The sequence below is a fragment of the Tachypleus tridentatus genome, chromosome 6 (assembly GCF_004210375.1).
Source record: "Tachypleus tridentatus isolate NWPU-2018 chromosome 6, ASM421037v1, whole genome shotgun sequence".
In the NCBI taxonomy this organism is placed as follows: Eukaryota; Metazoa; Arthropoda; class Merostomata; order Xiphosura; family Limulidae; genus Tachypleus; species Tachypleus tridentatus.
This window is the reverse complement of record NC_134830.1, coordinates 132,681,391-132,695,881: the sequence shown is the minus strand read 5'-3', so window position 1 is coordinate 132,695,881 and position 14,491 is coordinate 132,681,391. Positions and strand designations below refer to the sequence as shown.

The 14,491-nt window shown below is 31.8% G+C and overlaps 1 protein-coding gene across 8 annotated transcripts in view; it reads right to left on the bottom strand.

Moving 5' to 3' along the window:
• LOC143253692 (glycolipid transfer protein) overlaps positions 1-8,422 on the bottom strand; it is a 41,224-nt gene extending 32,802 nt beyond the window's left edge. For 3 of the 8 annotated variants that reach the window (XR_013029778.1, XR_013029779.1, XM_076507954.1), the window contains exons 1-2: positions 8,194-8,419; positions 2,063-2,118 (exon numbers count right to left, since the gene is read on the bottom strand). Coding sequence is in view for 5 of the 8 variants with exons in the window: in XM_076507954.1 (XP_076364069.1) it covers positions 2,063-2,118; positions 8,194-8,317 (180 nt within the window). In the remaining 3 variants the exon portion in view is untranslated. Of the gene's footprint in view, positions 1-2,062; positions 2,119-7,632; positions 8,052-8,193 lie in introns of those variants that run through there. The other 5 variants (XR_013029780.1, XM_076507956.1, XM_076507958.1 and 2 more) reach the window with 4 other exon arrangements.
• Positions 8,423-14,491: the final 6,069 nt, after the last annotated feature.

Genomic DNA, 14,491 nt, shown 5'->3' with positions numbered 1-14,491 from the left:
ATCAATAGAGGTGAATGGGACACCACTGTGTTTGATTAACTACATAAGCTGTATCTTATCAAATTAAAAATATAAGGTTCTTATTTTATATTCTTGCTTGATAATATTAGTAACTTGAGTTCCTGATTGGTATAAAACTAAAAACTTAGTATTTTAACATCACAAACATCTAATTTTAAACAATGCTGCACTGAACATACTACGTGACTCACTAAAGTCTATATTTAGATGTGTTCTTTTAATATTTACTTTTAAATTAAGAAATGAACTCATATAATATTAAAGTTTTAATTATAATCTACAATTTGATTTCAAACTTTTGACATAAATTCATAAAATAGTAGTTTAATAAAATTTTAAATGGAAGTCAACAAATGCAATGGCATGGGCTTTGACCTGTGGTGAAAGGGTTAAGCATTTTCAATAAAGACCAGTGTAAGCTTACTTATTATGCAGATTTGTTTGAGATAAATAATAAATTTTGCATTGAAAACATGGTTCTTTTTAGAATTAACCATATGGTCCAAATTTTAAATTTTAGGAAACAATATTTTAGTCCAAAAACACTTCTATTTTTGCCTTCTTTGTCTAAACAATCATAAACTGTGAATAGTGTATAATAACATATTACAAATAGTTGTATATATATATTACTATTTAATATTGTTATAATGATTGGTAAATGGACAGATGTTTTTTCAAATTATTGTTAAAAAAAAAGAAAAGAAATGCCAAGTTCAGACCACTTAATGAGAGTATTAGAAAATAATTTAATAATCACAGGTTCCATGGTTTTAAATTCTACATAAATAATAAGTCTAACTTAACAAAGAACTCCTGACCAGAAATTCCATAGAGTTGCTAAATTTGTATCTCTTATATTTTGGTGCAAGCAGAAACTCAAAATTCACATCACTGAACAAACCAAACCAACAAACTGACATCATCATCAAATCAAGCAACTAATACACTAATTTCAAATTAACTAACATAGTTATCAGCAATAAACCACTATAGCCTAACTTACTTTTTTACATTACTGTAATTATTACTTAAATAAATACAACAATATAAGCCTTACAAAACATCCAGATTAGAAAGAATAGCCTAGAAAAATATTATATATACATACACACAACATCACAAAATGGAAGGATATGACATACATTTTCTAACAGTAATTCTTTAGGCCATAAGGTGTACACAGAATGTAAATTGTAATAAGGCAACTTCATAAGTTGGAAGTGCACCCATGACAGAAAAACACAGAAATTTCAGAGATCAAGCAGTCCATGGAAAATGGAGAATGAAGTGTTATAAAAGGGGACCTGGTATATCCTTTCCTTGACAAGTATGTTTAAATGAAATTATTATTTCTGCAGTTCTTCAATAAAGTTATAAGGGCCAAAACAAAATATTGCTAAGCTTGAAACAAGTAAAACAAGTTCTTTTATCCTTCCCAAAAACAAATTTACACTCATTACAGTTCTTCTCATGTGAATAACTGATTAATATCAGCAAAGCTCAAAAAATTCAAATCCATCAAAATGAATGAAAAACGTGACAAAGTTGTAAATGGCAAAACTTCACTTTTAACAGCACATTAAATTAACTATTAAAATTAAATTATTTCCTACCTTGCAGCTCACTCCAGCTGCTTACAAAATCAATGCCTTAGGAAGAAAATAAATGTTTCAGAGTGATAAGTGCTTCCTGATTGGCTAAAATTATAGAAAGTCAGTTGTGATAGTGAAAAATACATGCATGACTAGTAGTAATATAAAACAACTTTTATAACTGTAATAGGTGAAGTAGGAAAATATAAATATTTTAATACAGTATTTACATGATGGTACAATTTCAGAACCAGGAATAAAAAAGTAACAGTGCATGGCTCATAGTTTTTTTCAATTTGGATGTGCACATACATTACTATGCCTTACTGTAGCTACATCAAGTAGGTGAATATCAAAATGGTGAAAACAAGGTTTCATGATTTACTTGTTAAACTTCCACATCCAAACTTATATTTTAGGTAATAAATAATATAAAAGAAATGCACCTCAATGTTTCCATTCACATCATACTTCACTGGAAGGAAAGCCTTTCCAAGTAATTCTGAAAGAAAAATGATAAACCCTTATAATGGTCATTTCATAAGAACACAAACACTATGTTCATTCTTGATATTAAACATAAACAATGATAACTATCAAGTACATATTTTAAACAAATATGACAATGCCTTAGTTATCACAAGCTATTATACTGTACCACAACTATTCTATTGTAAAATAGAGTGTTTTGATGTGCCAAAGTTAAAATGAACAAGGTTTCCTACATACAGTTGCTTTCAATAAGATGGAAAACTATTCAGATTTGGGAAGTAGCAATTCAACCCAAAATTTCATTTCAAAACTAGTGTTTTGTATAGTGTTCTTTAGGAAGGTTTAAATAACCAGATTCATACTTCTGTCCAACCTACTATTGTTTTATAGACAGGATGTAAATAACCAGATGCATACTTCTGTACTACCCACTCCTGTTCTTTAGGTGAGACAAATATCTGGATCCATGACAATGTCTCACCAAAGCAAAAAATTATAAAAATACATTTCATGTTTCTATTGCTTTATTTTTCTTAAATTTTACATTACAAAAAATAATTATTACATAATATTGGAATTGATCACAAAAATTTCCATAACTTTTATAAATATTCAAGAAGTTTTTATGAACAATCTTTCAACTGTGGGCAGTTGCTTTATGTATTTCTTTACATGAATCACCATATTTTTTGTTCTGTGTTCACATGAAACTATTTTTTCGTATCTCTTTTGTATTTTTTAATCATTTTTTTGAAAATGTTTAGTATCCTGTATTCAAATGGAAATGTGTTTGGCAATTGTATTATTGAAATAGAACAATTTCTTTCTAAGGAGACACCAATTTTATGCAACAAAATGATGAATTTATTATCTTTAAAATTACAAGCTATAGCTTCCTAATTAAAGTCTAGCTTTAAAACAAGCACTCTTTTGAAGTAATTTTCCTGACATAATTAAGTTTTCACTTTAAAACATATAAACCTAAAATTACAAACAAATTCTCAAGATGTCTTTAAAAAAGTAATAAAAATAAATAAAAAGGTATATTACATAAAGAATATTTGGGTCAGACATTTTCCTTGTCTCATAAATAACCAAATGCATACTTCTATATGGCTAATTTAGTGTTCTTTAGGTGGGTTGTATACAACCCGCTACATAATTCTGGAAGCCCTACTCACCACATGCATACTTGAGTACTACCTACTACCTTAGTGAACTCTCTCTCACCAGTCCAGTGTATATCTTCCCCATAAGTGAAAACAAAATTTACAAAATAGAAATAAGTACAAAACAAAGATACAAGTTATTAAACTACTGATAGCAATGTCAATGAGAAAAAAAGTTTGCTTGCCAAAGGAAACCGTTGTACTTAATACAAAACAATAAAGACTTAAGCCAGGTTTGCATACGAAACATTATTCTACAAGTGGCCACCTCATGATCAATTGCAGGGGAGGGAAACCCTGAGCTATTACCTGATTAGTTGACAGAATAGAAAGCTTTCCATTCCTGGGCATCAAATACTATCTTCCCTGAAAAAAATTAAATTGATTGACAACTAATGAATGAGGTCCCAGACAGAGTTAGAAAAAAGTACAATTACATTATGTTTAGTTGAATGACATTCCAAGTCAAAACTGAACTGTAAGAAAACTTAGAAAATGCAAAATATTTACACTTTCAATAAGGGAGTAAAAAAACATGATAATACCATGTACAACTTTTCACCTTTCATCTAACCATACTACAACCCAATTAATTATTCTTTCCACAACCTCTAGCAATGTGATATTCTCGTAACATAAAAGATTTTGCTTTGTTGCATCATGCTGGTTTTCATTTGCAATAAATATCACTAAATTACTTTGTAAAGCTTCTCTTATCAGACCAGTTTTTCCATTAAAAAAGAAAGACTAACTAGTTACTCATTTCCAGGACAACTCTTATCACAACATTTAAAAGTACAAATAGCATAATAGCTCTGCAATCCTCAGGCATCTGTCCATTTTCTAAAAACTTGCCAAAAATGAAAGAGAGAGGCTTGCTTATTTGGTCTTCAACTTACTATAAAATCATGAAGATAGTCTTGGCTAAACCTGATGCTTCATTATAGTTTGTTTTTATTAATCCTTCAATATTTTACTACTTTATTCAGATCAGATAGATTGAATAGAAAGGATACAGGGAAATGTCCTGATTGGTCAGCAGTTCATAGAAATAAAACATTTTAAGCACTATTTAAATTGAGTGCCCTACTTCCAGTTAACTGCTTATAGTTCTGATTAGCCTTAAGCATATAATTACACTACACTTTTAACATTATTTTGTTTGTAATAACATACACAGTTGTCTAAATGTGCTAAGTTCACCGTAGCTATTGAAACCCAATTTTTAGAGTAATAAGGCCACAGATTTACTGCTGAACAACAAGGTGGGTTTATATGAGCATGAATTTGTTTTAGCTTCTGTAATTTTGTGGTCACATGTCTATATTTTACCAGGATAAGCATGAACAATAACAAACATTACACTCATAAGCATATGAAGAGTGGGGACATTCTCCCCAGGAGGAAAAAATATTTTTTTATTCATTCAGCATATGTATGTGAAATTTTTACTCAATTCACAATTTCACACTGCTTTGTCCTCATCTACCTCCAAAAAATGTGTTCTCCCCTTGGAATAATTTCTGCAGATGCCCATTATTACACTGTTAATGTAAAACTTTGCACAATGTATTTTTGTTTATGAACATACTAAATAGTAGTAATGTTATGCAGCATCCCAAAACTTTTTCTTTCAGTATTCTCTTTCTTCCAACTTCACTGAAGGGCCAATTCCAATACTTCCCATAGATTAGAGAATGCTCAGAATCAGGATGATTGCTGGTATCTTCTGCTAATATCAGCATAATAGCCAGCTATTTCTCATATTATTACTTCAACCAGATCCCTAATTTTCCTACAATTTTGTGTGTGCTCAAACCTATCTGTTCTTCAGCATTCAACCTTGGCTTTCTTATTTGTAATTTAAATAAGCCACTTAGGCTTCATTTTCCCTGTTATCTCTTTCCCCCTTTTCTAAGAAATTGGAATGGTTTGTTTGGAAGTTTGTACATAGCTACACAAGAGCTATCTGTGCTAGCTGTTCCTAATCTAATTTAGCAGTGATACACTAGATGGAAGGCAGCTAGTCATAACCACTCACTACCACATCTTGGGCTACTCTTTCACCAACAAATAATGGGATTGATTGTCACATTTTTAATGCCTCCATTAATAAAAGGGTGAGCATGTCTGGTGTAAGGGAAATTCAAAGCTATGCCCCTCACAGTGTAAGTCTAGCACCCTAAACATCTGGCCATATCAGGTCCTTTTTTTAAGAAAAATCCATATCCTGATTTAAAAGTAATTTTTTTTAATGTTTTAAAATCTTTTCCCACTACTTTTAATTTATTATTCCAGTTCACTAACAACAAATTTTACCTTGCATCCTCAATACTGATTTTCCCAAAATTTAGGGACTAAAATTTATTTGTATCTCAACAAGTAGAAAACATCAAACATAATTATGCAATGATCATAATTCCCTTAGTTCAACTCTTACAACCATAACCAATAATATCAATCAAAACAAGCTACCGCTTTAACACTTAAATGGCAGCCATCATCAATTGATGCAGTTACCTACAATATACCTATTGTTTAAGGGTTAAGGCACAACAGAAAAATCAATCTGGTAAACTGGTTAATATGTATAGCTAACTCAAAATATAATTTTCTTGCACTCTTTTCTGCACTATTAGAATGCATTATTTCATCATTAGTGGTTAATAGTATGCCTAATCCTCCTTAGTTGGCTTTATTAACATTTAAAACTATTTCAAAAAGTTTCCAGAATGGTTACCCCTCACCAACTGGCTTCATACACTAACTGTATCAAAAATTAAAGCACTATTTGTCAATCCATCAGTTTTCCTGTTAGTAACAATGAACTTGTACACTTTCTCCTCGACCTGATGCATCTGAAAATGTGGCCCATGATAACTTCCAATTAAAAAACCTTCTACCCTTATAAACCTCCAAACAACTATGCTTTATATAGATCAGACATTTTGATTGCTTTTTTTTATTATTGTAAATCCTGACATGTTACAATTCCTCTCTTACAATAAAAACTCCCAGTCCTCTCTTTTAAAAATTCTATCATTATTAAATAATGTATTATATAACCAGAATTTTAAAATGGCTTCAATAATCCACTTTCTAACCAAGTTTCAGTAATTCCTACAACATCACAGTTTTTCAGTTTAGACAGAACCCTGAACTCACATGGCATAAAAGGAGAACAATCCATGCTGCAGAAGCAGCTGAACTGTCCTGTATTTTAACAGCTGGCAAACAACTTCCAGTTCTATTCTTCCTAAGTACCCTTCTATAGAAATACTTTCAATGATATATGTTATAAAAGAGTTCCTACTACATAAATCTCTTTATCATCTCATTCTTCATTATTATCAGCCTAATGTTTCAATCTACAGCTCTAATTTTGCTATTGGGTTGAGGAATAATTCATGAGCGTTTTTTCAAGTTAAAAAAATATGTTCATAAATGAAACGCTTTCGCAAAATATTTCATGTCATTTGGTAGATAATTTTTTTCTCTAATAGATGGTGTGTTTGATTTTCATATGTCTTTAATTTTTGCTTTCATTTTCAGCTCATTAAATGGAATGTCAAGTGGACAAAATCGAGCATTTTCGATACCATCTGCTTTTCGCATTTAATTTCTTGCAATTTTGTTTAAAACAATGCATACTATATACCTAGGTATTACATGAAATAAAGTATCATAATAAATGTTTTGGGTGTAATGTGTTCATGCATTGAAGTATTGTATAGTCTTGCATGTAATGCTTGAATGAAATTATTTAAAAATGCTCACGAATTATTCCTCAACCTAATACTACTGTGCACACTTGTAAACCCAATACTCAAATTCTCAAACTCCCTTAAACCAAACTTTATCCTAGCTTTATCCACTCCCTGCTCTTAGTTTCCAAGCCTAATCTGCTATTTCACCCTATAATATCACAATCCTTCCAAGATTATCTGCAAATTAACCTTAAGTCAACTATACACATGTACATACCAAGTATTACAAAGTCTCTGAAAAGCCAACAACAAGCCCACAATTCGCAAACCCGAACTTGGGATATATTAAACCTTATAAGTTAATTCTCACCCCAATTACCCATAAACTACCTCTTATCATATTGAAATTTACCAGTCTTTATTCTAACAGCTGTATATTTAATTAAAACCTACTCTACAATTTATAGATTAGTTTAACACTAAAATTCCTTACTGACTAATACAGATACTATTAAGTAATGGTATTACACTTCCTTACAATTAAAATCTACACTACATCTCTAATTACACATTAGAGATTAATCTAAGTAATTTAACAATTCAATCTCAACAGAGAACACATGAGCCCTTAAATAACTAATAACCTACTTAATCTTGTTCTTCCAGAATTTCTGCATTTCATGGCAACACTTTCCTGGAATAATACCTTCCATTATTATTTGTTCTACAGAGTTACTTTCTTCCTTAATGAGAATGAGATATTCATCATGTATGCACCACAACCAGATGACTACACCCTAAAAAACATTATCATTGAAAGACACCGTTCCAGGGAAGTGATCCTTTGCCACATAGAAAGGTTCAGAGAATTGATACATTTATTAAAGACCGAGCTAGTGCTTACATTATTGAGACCAAACATGTTGAGAATATTAAATTAACTTTCTTAAAACTGAAAATGCAAAGTTTGAACAAGTTGTTGGCTCAATTTGATTACGTCTTCCATTATGTAAAACTAAAGTTTTATTCCAGCTCAGTTTGGGTTTTTTTTTCAATATTATGAAAAACTTCGCACGCAATCAACTTGTAACTTACATTCTAAAATGACTACTAGTACTAGAACTAGAAGTTAGTACTGCTTGTCGTACTGCGAGAGCGAGAATATGAGGTATATACAGTAGTACATGAGCTATTTAATTAGTTATTTACCAATAAACGACACTATTCCTCTGGAGGCTTCCAGAAAGTCAACTGTATATATATTTCCCTCACTAGTCACTTCTGGAAACTGACTCTTGTTACGAAAAAATGTTCCACATACTTCAACATCCATTTGAACAATAGCGTTTCTCAGTACGACTGACAAAGGAACCGCGATTAGATACACTAATACATTTTTATCTTTAATTTTGTTATAATTTTCTGTACTTCACTAGATGGCGAGATTATGCAGTTTAAATATACAATAAATACGAACAATTAAGTCTCACCAAAAAAAGAACCAGATTTATCAAAATTTTGTAATTTATAAAAGTTACATTTAAATATCTTTCAAAGGAGGGCTTACTTTGACAACGTATTTTCTACAGATTGATTAATAAGTGTGTTTGTTTGTTTGTTTTTTTATAGCAAAGCTGCGTCGGGCTATTTGCTGTGACCAGATTCCCAAATGTTAGCGTTGTAAATTTGTAGACTTATCGCTGTCCCAGAGGGAGACTTAACAGATGCAATGAACAAAAAATAGTAGATGGCATTTAATTATAACAAATGCATGTTAATTCATGTGGATTATCATCATTTAAACTATACGTTTTATTAGACTAACCACAACAACCGTGTGGAAGAAAAGACCTTGATGCTTTAATTAATCGGTCTTTTATGCATTAGAAGCAATGCGCTTTTTCTCGTGGTGAGTTAAATATAATTTCAAGTAGTGCTTATAAAAACATCGTGTGTAAGCCTAAAAAGCTTATAATTTCGTAATTTGAAATAATTGCCTCCTTTTCGTCAAAGTTTATACAGACGGGCTCAATTACTTCAGAACACCCTTTGACAAGACAAATTATTCTCCGTATCTGTATTAAACTGTGAAACTTACTTTAAAATATCGCCTTTTACGGCTAATCACTTACACGACGGCTAACTTGACGTTTTCTTTCGTTAAGTAGTTTTCTGAATGAATTGCACTTTACTTGAGTTGCGTTCAGTTGGTCACCTATATTTATACTTTCTTCATTAAGGTCTCAAACTTGCGAAAAACTACGTAATTTGAGGGTCGCGGGTTCGAATCCCCGTCGCACCAAACATGCTCGCCCTTTCAGCTGTGGGAATGTTATAATGTGACTTACAATCTCACTATTCGTTGTTAAAAGAGTATCCCAAGGGTTGGCGGTGGGTGGTGATGACTAGCTGGCTTCCCTCTAGTCTTACACTGCTAAATTAGGGACGGCTAGTGCAGATAGCCCTTGAGTAGCTTTGCGCGAAATTCAAAAAACAAACAAATAAGTGAAAAACCGCGCAAGCGTCGGTAAAATGTTACGTTACAATTTTTACATAAGGTGACGAGAAAATACCGAAGATTCGAGTAATTGGCGTCAACAATACTACAACAACTGATCCAAACACACATGTGACTCTTACCGAGTTACTCGACCAAATTTGTTATAACTAACTTTTAATACCCTTGTTATGAAAACTAAATAATCAGTAAATATTAAATCACAAAATAAATTAAATTATAACGCTTACACTAAACAGTTTTGTCTATCCAACAGTATGTTTAAACCTATGAAAATTAAGAACAGTTACACTTTTTATCCAATATGGTTTAGTTTACCACATAGGTATATGATCAACTAAAAATAATTTGGTTGTCAGAAGGAAGTATACTTATTGGTCTTTTTAATACGGAATTTGTCTACATTTTCCATTCATTCCATGTTTACAGAGTTTTTTGCATAACGCATGATCAAGAAAGTTATTAAGTTGATTTTGTTCCAGCTGCCTTCATTCTTTTGCCATTGTACGGAAATATACCTGCTTTGTCCGTGGAAAACATTATTGTAATGCTAGACAATATGCACATATATTGATCGCTCGTGTCCTCTAGTGGTTGGCCAGGTATTTTTGCATAAATTAAATTTTTGGTGTAAATAAAATTTACTTTTGTATTCTAATTCCTTTTAACTTTCAGTTAGTTACTACTTTACAGGACAAAGAAGGTCCCTAAAAATGAGAAAAAATGAACTGTTTGTGTTGAACACCATGTTTTCCTTCCTTTTTTTTTTTTTTTCGTCTCTTTCTGAGGCGTTTTAAAACAATCCACCTGTATATTTAAATAGGCCTTCTAGTGGCACAACGGAATGTCTACTGAGTTACAATACTATAAACCGGTTTCCAAAACCCATGGTGAGCAGATAGAAAGTTGTGTTGCTTTCTGCTTAACTTCAAACAAATCAAACCAATATTTAAATACATGCTGTATACCTTTTTCATGTACAGTTTTCCTGTTCAGAGAAACTGGAAGTTAAGCTCGTTCGCCCATAGTAACACTGGTTATCACTTAATAATGATTTGTAATATATCAAAGCACCTTAAAACAGCTGTTAAGTAACATTATAAAATGTGTAAGGAGTATAGAGAATATCTGTACAGATTATATGGTAAAACACCCATTACCTTTAATAAATGTTTATAGGAATTACAACTAACGACTAATTAAGAACTGTTCTTGATTTTAGAATGTCTGTAAAGTAAGGTTTTATAAAATGTTTCTGTTAAGTTGTTAAGAAACATCAAGTCATGTGTGGGTGTTTCCGATAAGTGCTATTATTTACAACCTTTTTTCAAATGTTATAAAGAATGGCTCATGATTCAAGGTATGATAGGGGATCGCAGTTTAATCTTTGTTTTGTTTTTATATATGCTTCTTCCATTAAATAGTTATTCTCTATTTTCATATCAAAATGTTATGAACGTGTCACTTAAGGAAAAAACACACACGCACATTATAATACAACATAAAAGATGTTTTAAATTGTCGTGTTCCTGTCGGAAACACAAAACACACATGCATTCTAATACAATATAAAAGGTGTTTTAAATTTTCATGTTGCTCTCAGAAACACAAAACACACACACTGTAAAACAATATAAAAGACGTTTTAAATTGTCATGTTGCTGTCAAAAACACAAAACACACACACTGTAAAACAATATAAAAGATGTTTTAAATTGTCATGTTGCTGTCAGAAACACAAAACACACACTGTAAAACAATATAAAAGATGTTTTAAATTGTCATGTTGCTGTCAGAAGAAATAAAACACACGCACATATACTGTAAAACACATAAAATATCTTTTAAATTGTCGCGCTGCCACCAGAAAAAGTCTGTTTGCCAAAAAAATTTTTTTTTGTATGAATCCCCGTAAGTTTGGAAACTTGTACTAGTAAAGTAGTCTGTTAATGTAATGAGTTTTTTCGTTGTTGTAGTTTTTTATTTTGTAGGAAGGATCTGGTTCCCAGTAGAAGCCTATTGTATAATATCTTAAAATTGTGGTTTAATCTGTAACATAAAATGTGTACTAGTTCACGCACAACGATTGTTTTAGTGGTAATTTATAATTACAAATGTACCCTGCTTATACAGCGGTAAGTCTGTATACAACGCTAGAATCAGTGGTTCGATTCCTCTCGGTAGACACAGCAGGTAGTTCGATATGGCTTTTCTATGAGAAAACAAACAAACAAAAGTTTAGTTTTTTAAAACTTTTCAGAACAGGCAAACCTAAACTGAAAGCAGCACCTCTTCCTGTCATATAACTTACACAGTTCTAGAAGACATTGAAATTGTTTCTCGGTAAGTTTGAGAGCTAATAATGCTAGATTTTTTTAAATTGTGGATGGTATTCTTCTTAATTATATTATATAGTTGTTTGAATTAGCATTTTTATTTCGATTATTTTTACCTCTTGATGAATTTTTTTTTGTTTAATTTAGTTTTAGAGGTATGGACCACAAAATTATTTTTAATCTCATTGTATAATTATGTATTTACTTACTTCGTAGGAGAAAACGACATCATGAGCAGGATCTCAGTTTATGTGTTGTTTGGAATAGATAAAGTAATCTCACTTTATGACTATCAGATACAAAGTGAGTGACTTAAGATTTCTTGTCTCCACTGTACCGAAGCTATTCATTAATTTGTGAGCATGTTTTGGCCAAGTGGTAAATATATTTGGTTATCGGAACTTGAGAGCTGACTTCGAATCTGTGCAATACCACAAAATATTTCCTGTACTTTAAACTTACTGTGAGTGCATTATAAGGGTGACAGTCATTCCATTGACGTGGATTGTAGTTTGTTGCTGAGTAGGTACTTTCCCTCTGGTCAGTTAGTTCAAAACCAGAAATAGCTCTAATAGCTTTACTATAAATACAAAAAAAAAAAAAACACAATAGTTTGTAAATAAAGGTGATATGTACTAAATACAATAATCATTCTGGCAGGTCTACTGTGTGAATATATATCCTGTGAAATGTATTACATATAATAACATTCTGGTATATCTATTATGTAAAATTAAGATAGTGTGAAATGTACTGTACGTAGGTAATCATTCTGATAGGTCTGTTATGTGGAATTAGGATTCTTGTAGGTCTACAATTTGGAAACCATAGCATCATGGTCATCTTGATATAGTTTTATAAAATAACCTTGCATTAGTGGCTGTCTATGCCTACTCGTAATAAACGCTCTCCTATACATGACTTACAGTTTTCGCTCACAATGGAAAATACGAGAGCTTGTGTGATAACTTAAATGTAACATACATTCAACCTAGTATACATTTTTTTTACAACAGACCCGTAGCACCTAGTTGTTAGTGAATACCTCATTTTCCGCGCATACAAACATTTTAAATCTTGAGAAAGTTGATTGTACCACTTTTTTTTACTGGTTGCTTAACAAACATTACAGTGTATAAACGCATGGTAAAAAATCTAGATACGTATTTAAATATATCTATATAGTGCATATATTCATTAATTACTTATATGTTAAAATACCACCTGGAATTAGAACAACAGATCAAGTTATATCAGCCGCCTATCAGTGAAACCATCTATGTTGTTTTACTGGAGACGTGATTGCATAAGTAGTGTATAAATACTTATATAAAGAATACTGAATCATTTGATCAAATTAACGCATCTGTTATCGTGACCTTTATTAGTTGCTTTTCATGTACAACCCACGCACAAAATGTGTATGTTCAGATTGGTGAAATGTATACATTTTAGTTTCCCAAACAAAAATTCTAATCTAACAAGTTTTTACTTGTATGCTTAGCTTTGTGTACTTACGTATGCTAAGCTTTGTGCACTTACGTATGCAAAGCTTTGTGTACTTACGTATGCAAAGTTTTGTGTACTTACGTATGCTAAGCTTTGTGTACTTACGTATGCTAAGCTTTGTGCACTTACGATATCTCTTAGACCATGGATTGGTTCACATTTATCATTCCCAACACTGACAATTAAATCAAATAATATATATATAAATATATATTCTAGCATGTGCTCATTAGTTTCTAAAGTGTATTTTATGTGTATTTAATATTTTCTTGACATTAAATTGACCTCCGTTCACCCAACTCTTACTTATATACCAACAATGATAATAACATAAATTCGTATTTATCACAGCCCGTAGCAGGCAGAGCACAGATAGCCCTTTGCTCAACTTTGCACTTAGCAGCAACTAAAACATAATTTATCAACCTTGGCTTTCTATGTAGCAACTATTGTTTGACAACATTTCCATTTTAATATCCACCAACTGTATTACCAGTTGTTTCTCCACCCAATAGTTCAGCGGTAAGTTTACAGATTTAGGATGCTAAAATTCGAGTTTCGATACCTGTGCTTAACAGTAGCAAAACCAAAACTGTAGACGTTTAAGCTAAGGCAGAAGTTTCATACACATTCACGAACTTTGATGGCCTAGAAGTTATGGTGTTAGGGTTATAGATACTTATCAAGAGACACTAAAGTTATGCTAAACTGTTTATTTGTGTTAACATTGTCGACTTTTGATGTAAGAATAGTGCAACGAAAACCTAGTTAGTTCAAAATACTACTTGGACGAGTAAAATTTTGTGATGTAACACTTTTAGTCCCCCTACTCCCTAGTGACTCACCGAGAGGTCTCAGGGCTCGTGACACTAGATATAGTGTTTTGATACCTGCGGTAGGGATGCCAGATAACCCAGTATGTAATTGTGTGCTTAACAACAAAATAGACGTTTCGAAGGATCCTCTTCATATGAGAATATCATAACCATATATCGAATACGCATCTGATATCTTGAAAAGCCTATATGCTATGGTGAGATGTTCATGTTTTTGTTGAGACTGGCATGGCCAGGTGGTTAGTGCGCTCGACTCGAATCTGAGGGTTGCGGGTTCAAATCCCTATCATATCAAACATGCTCGCCAT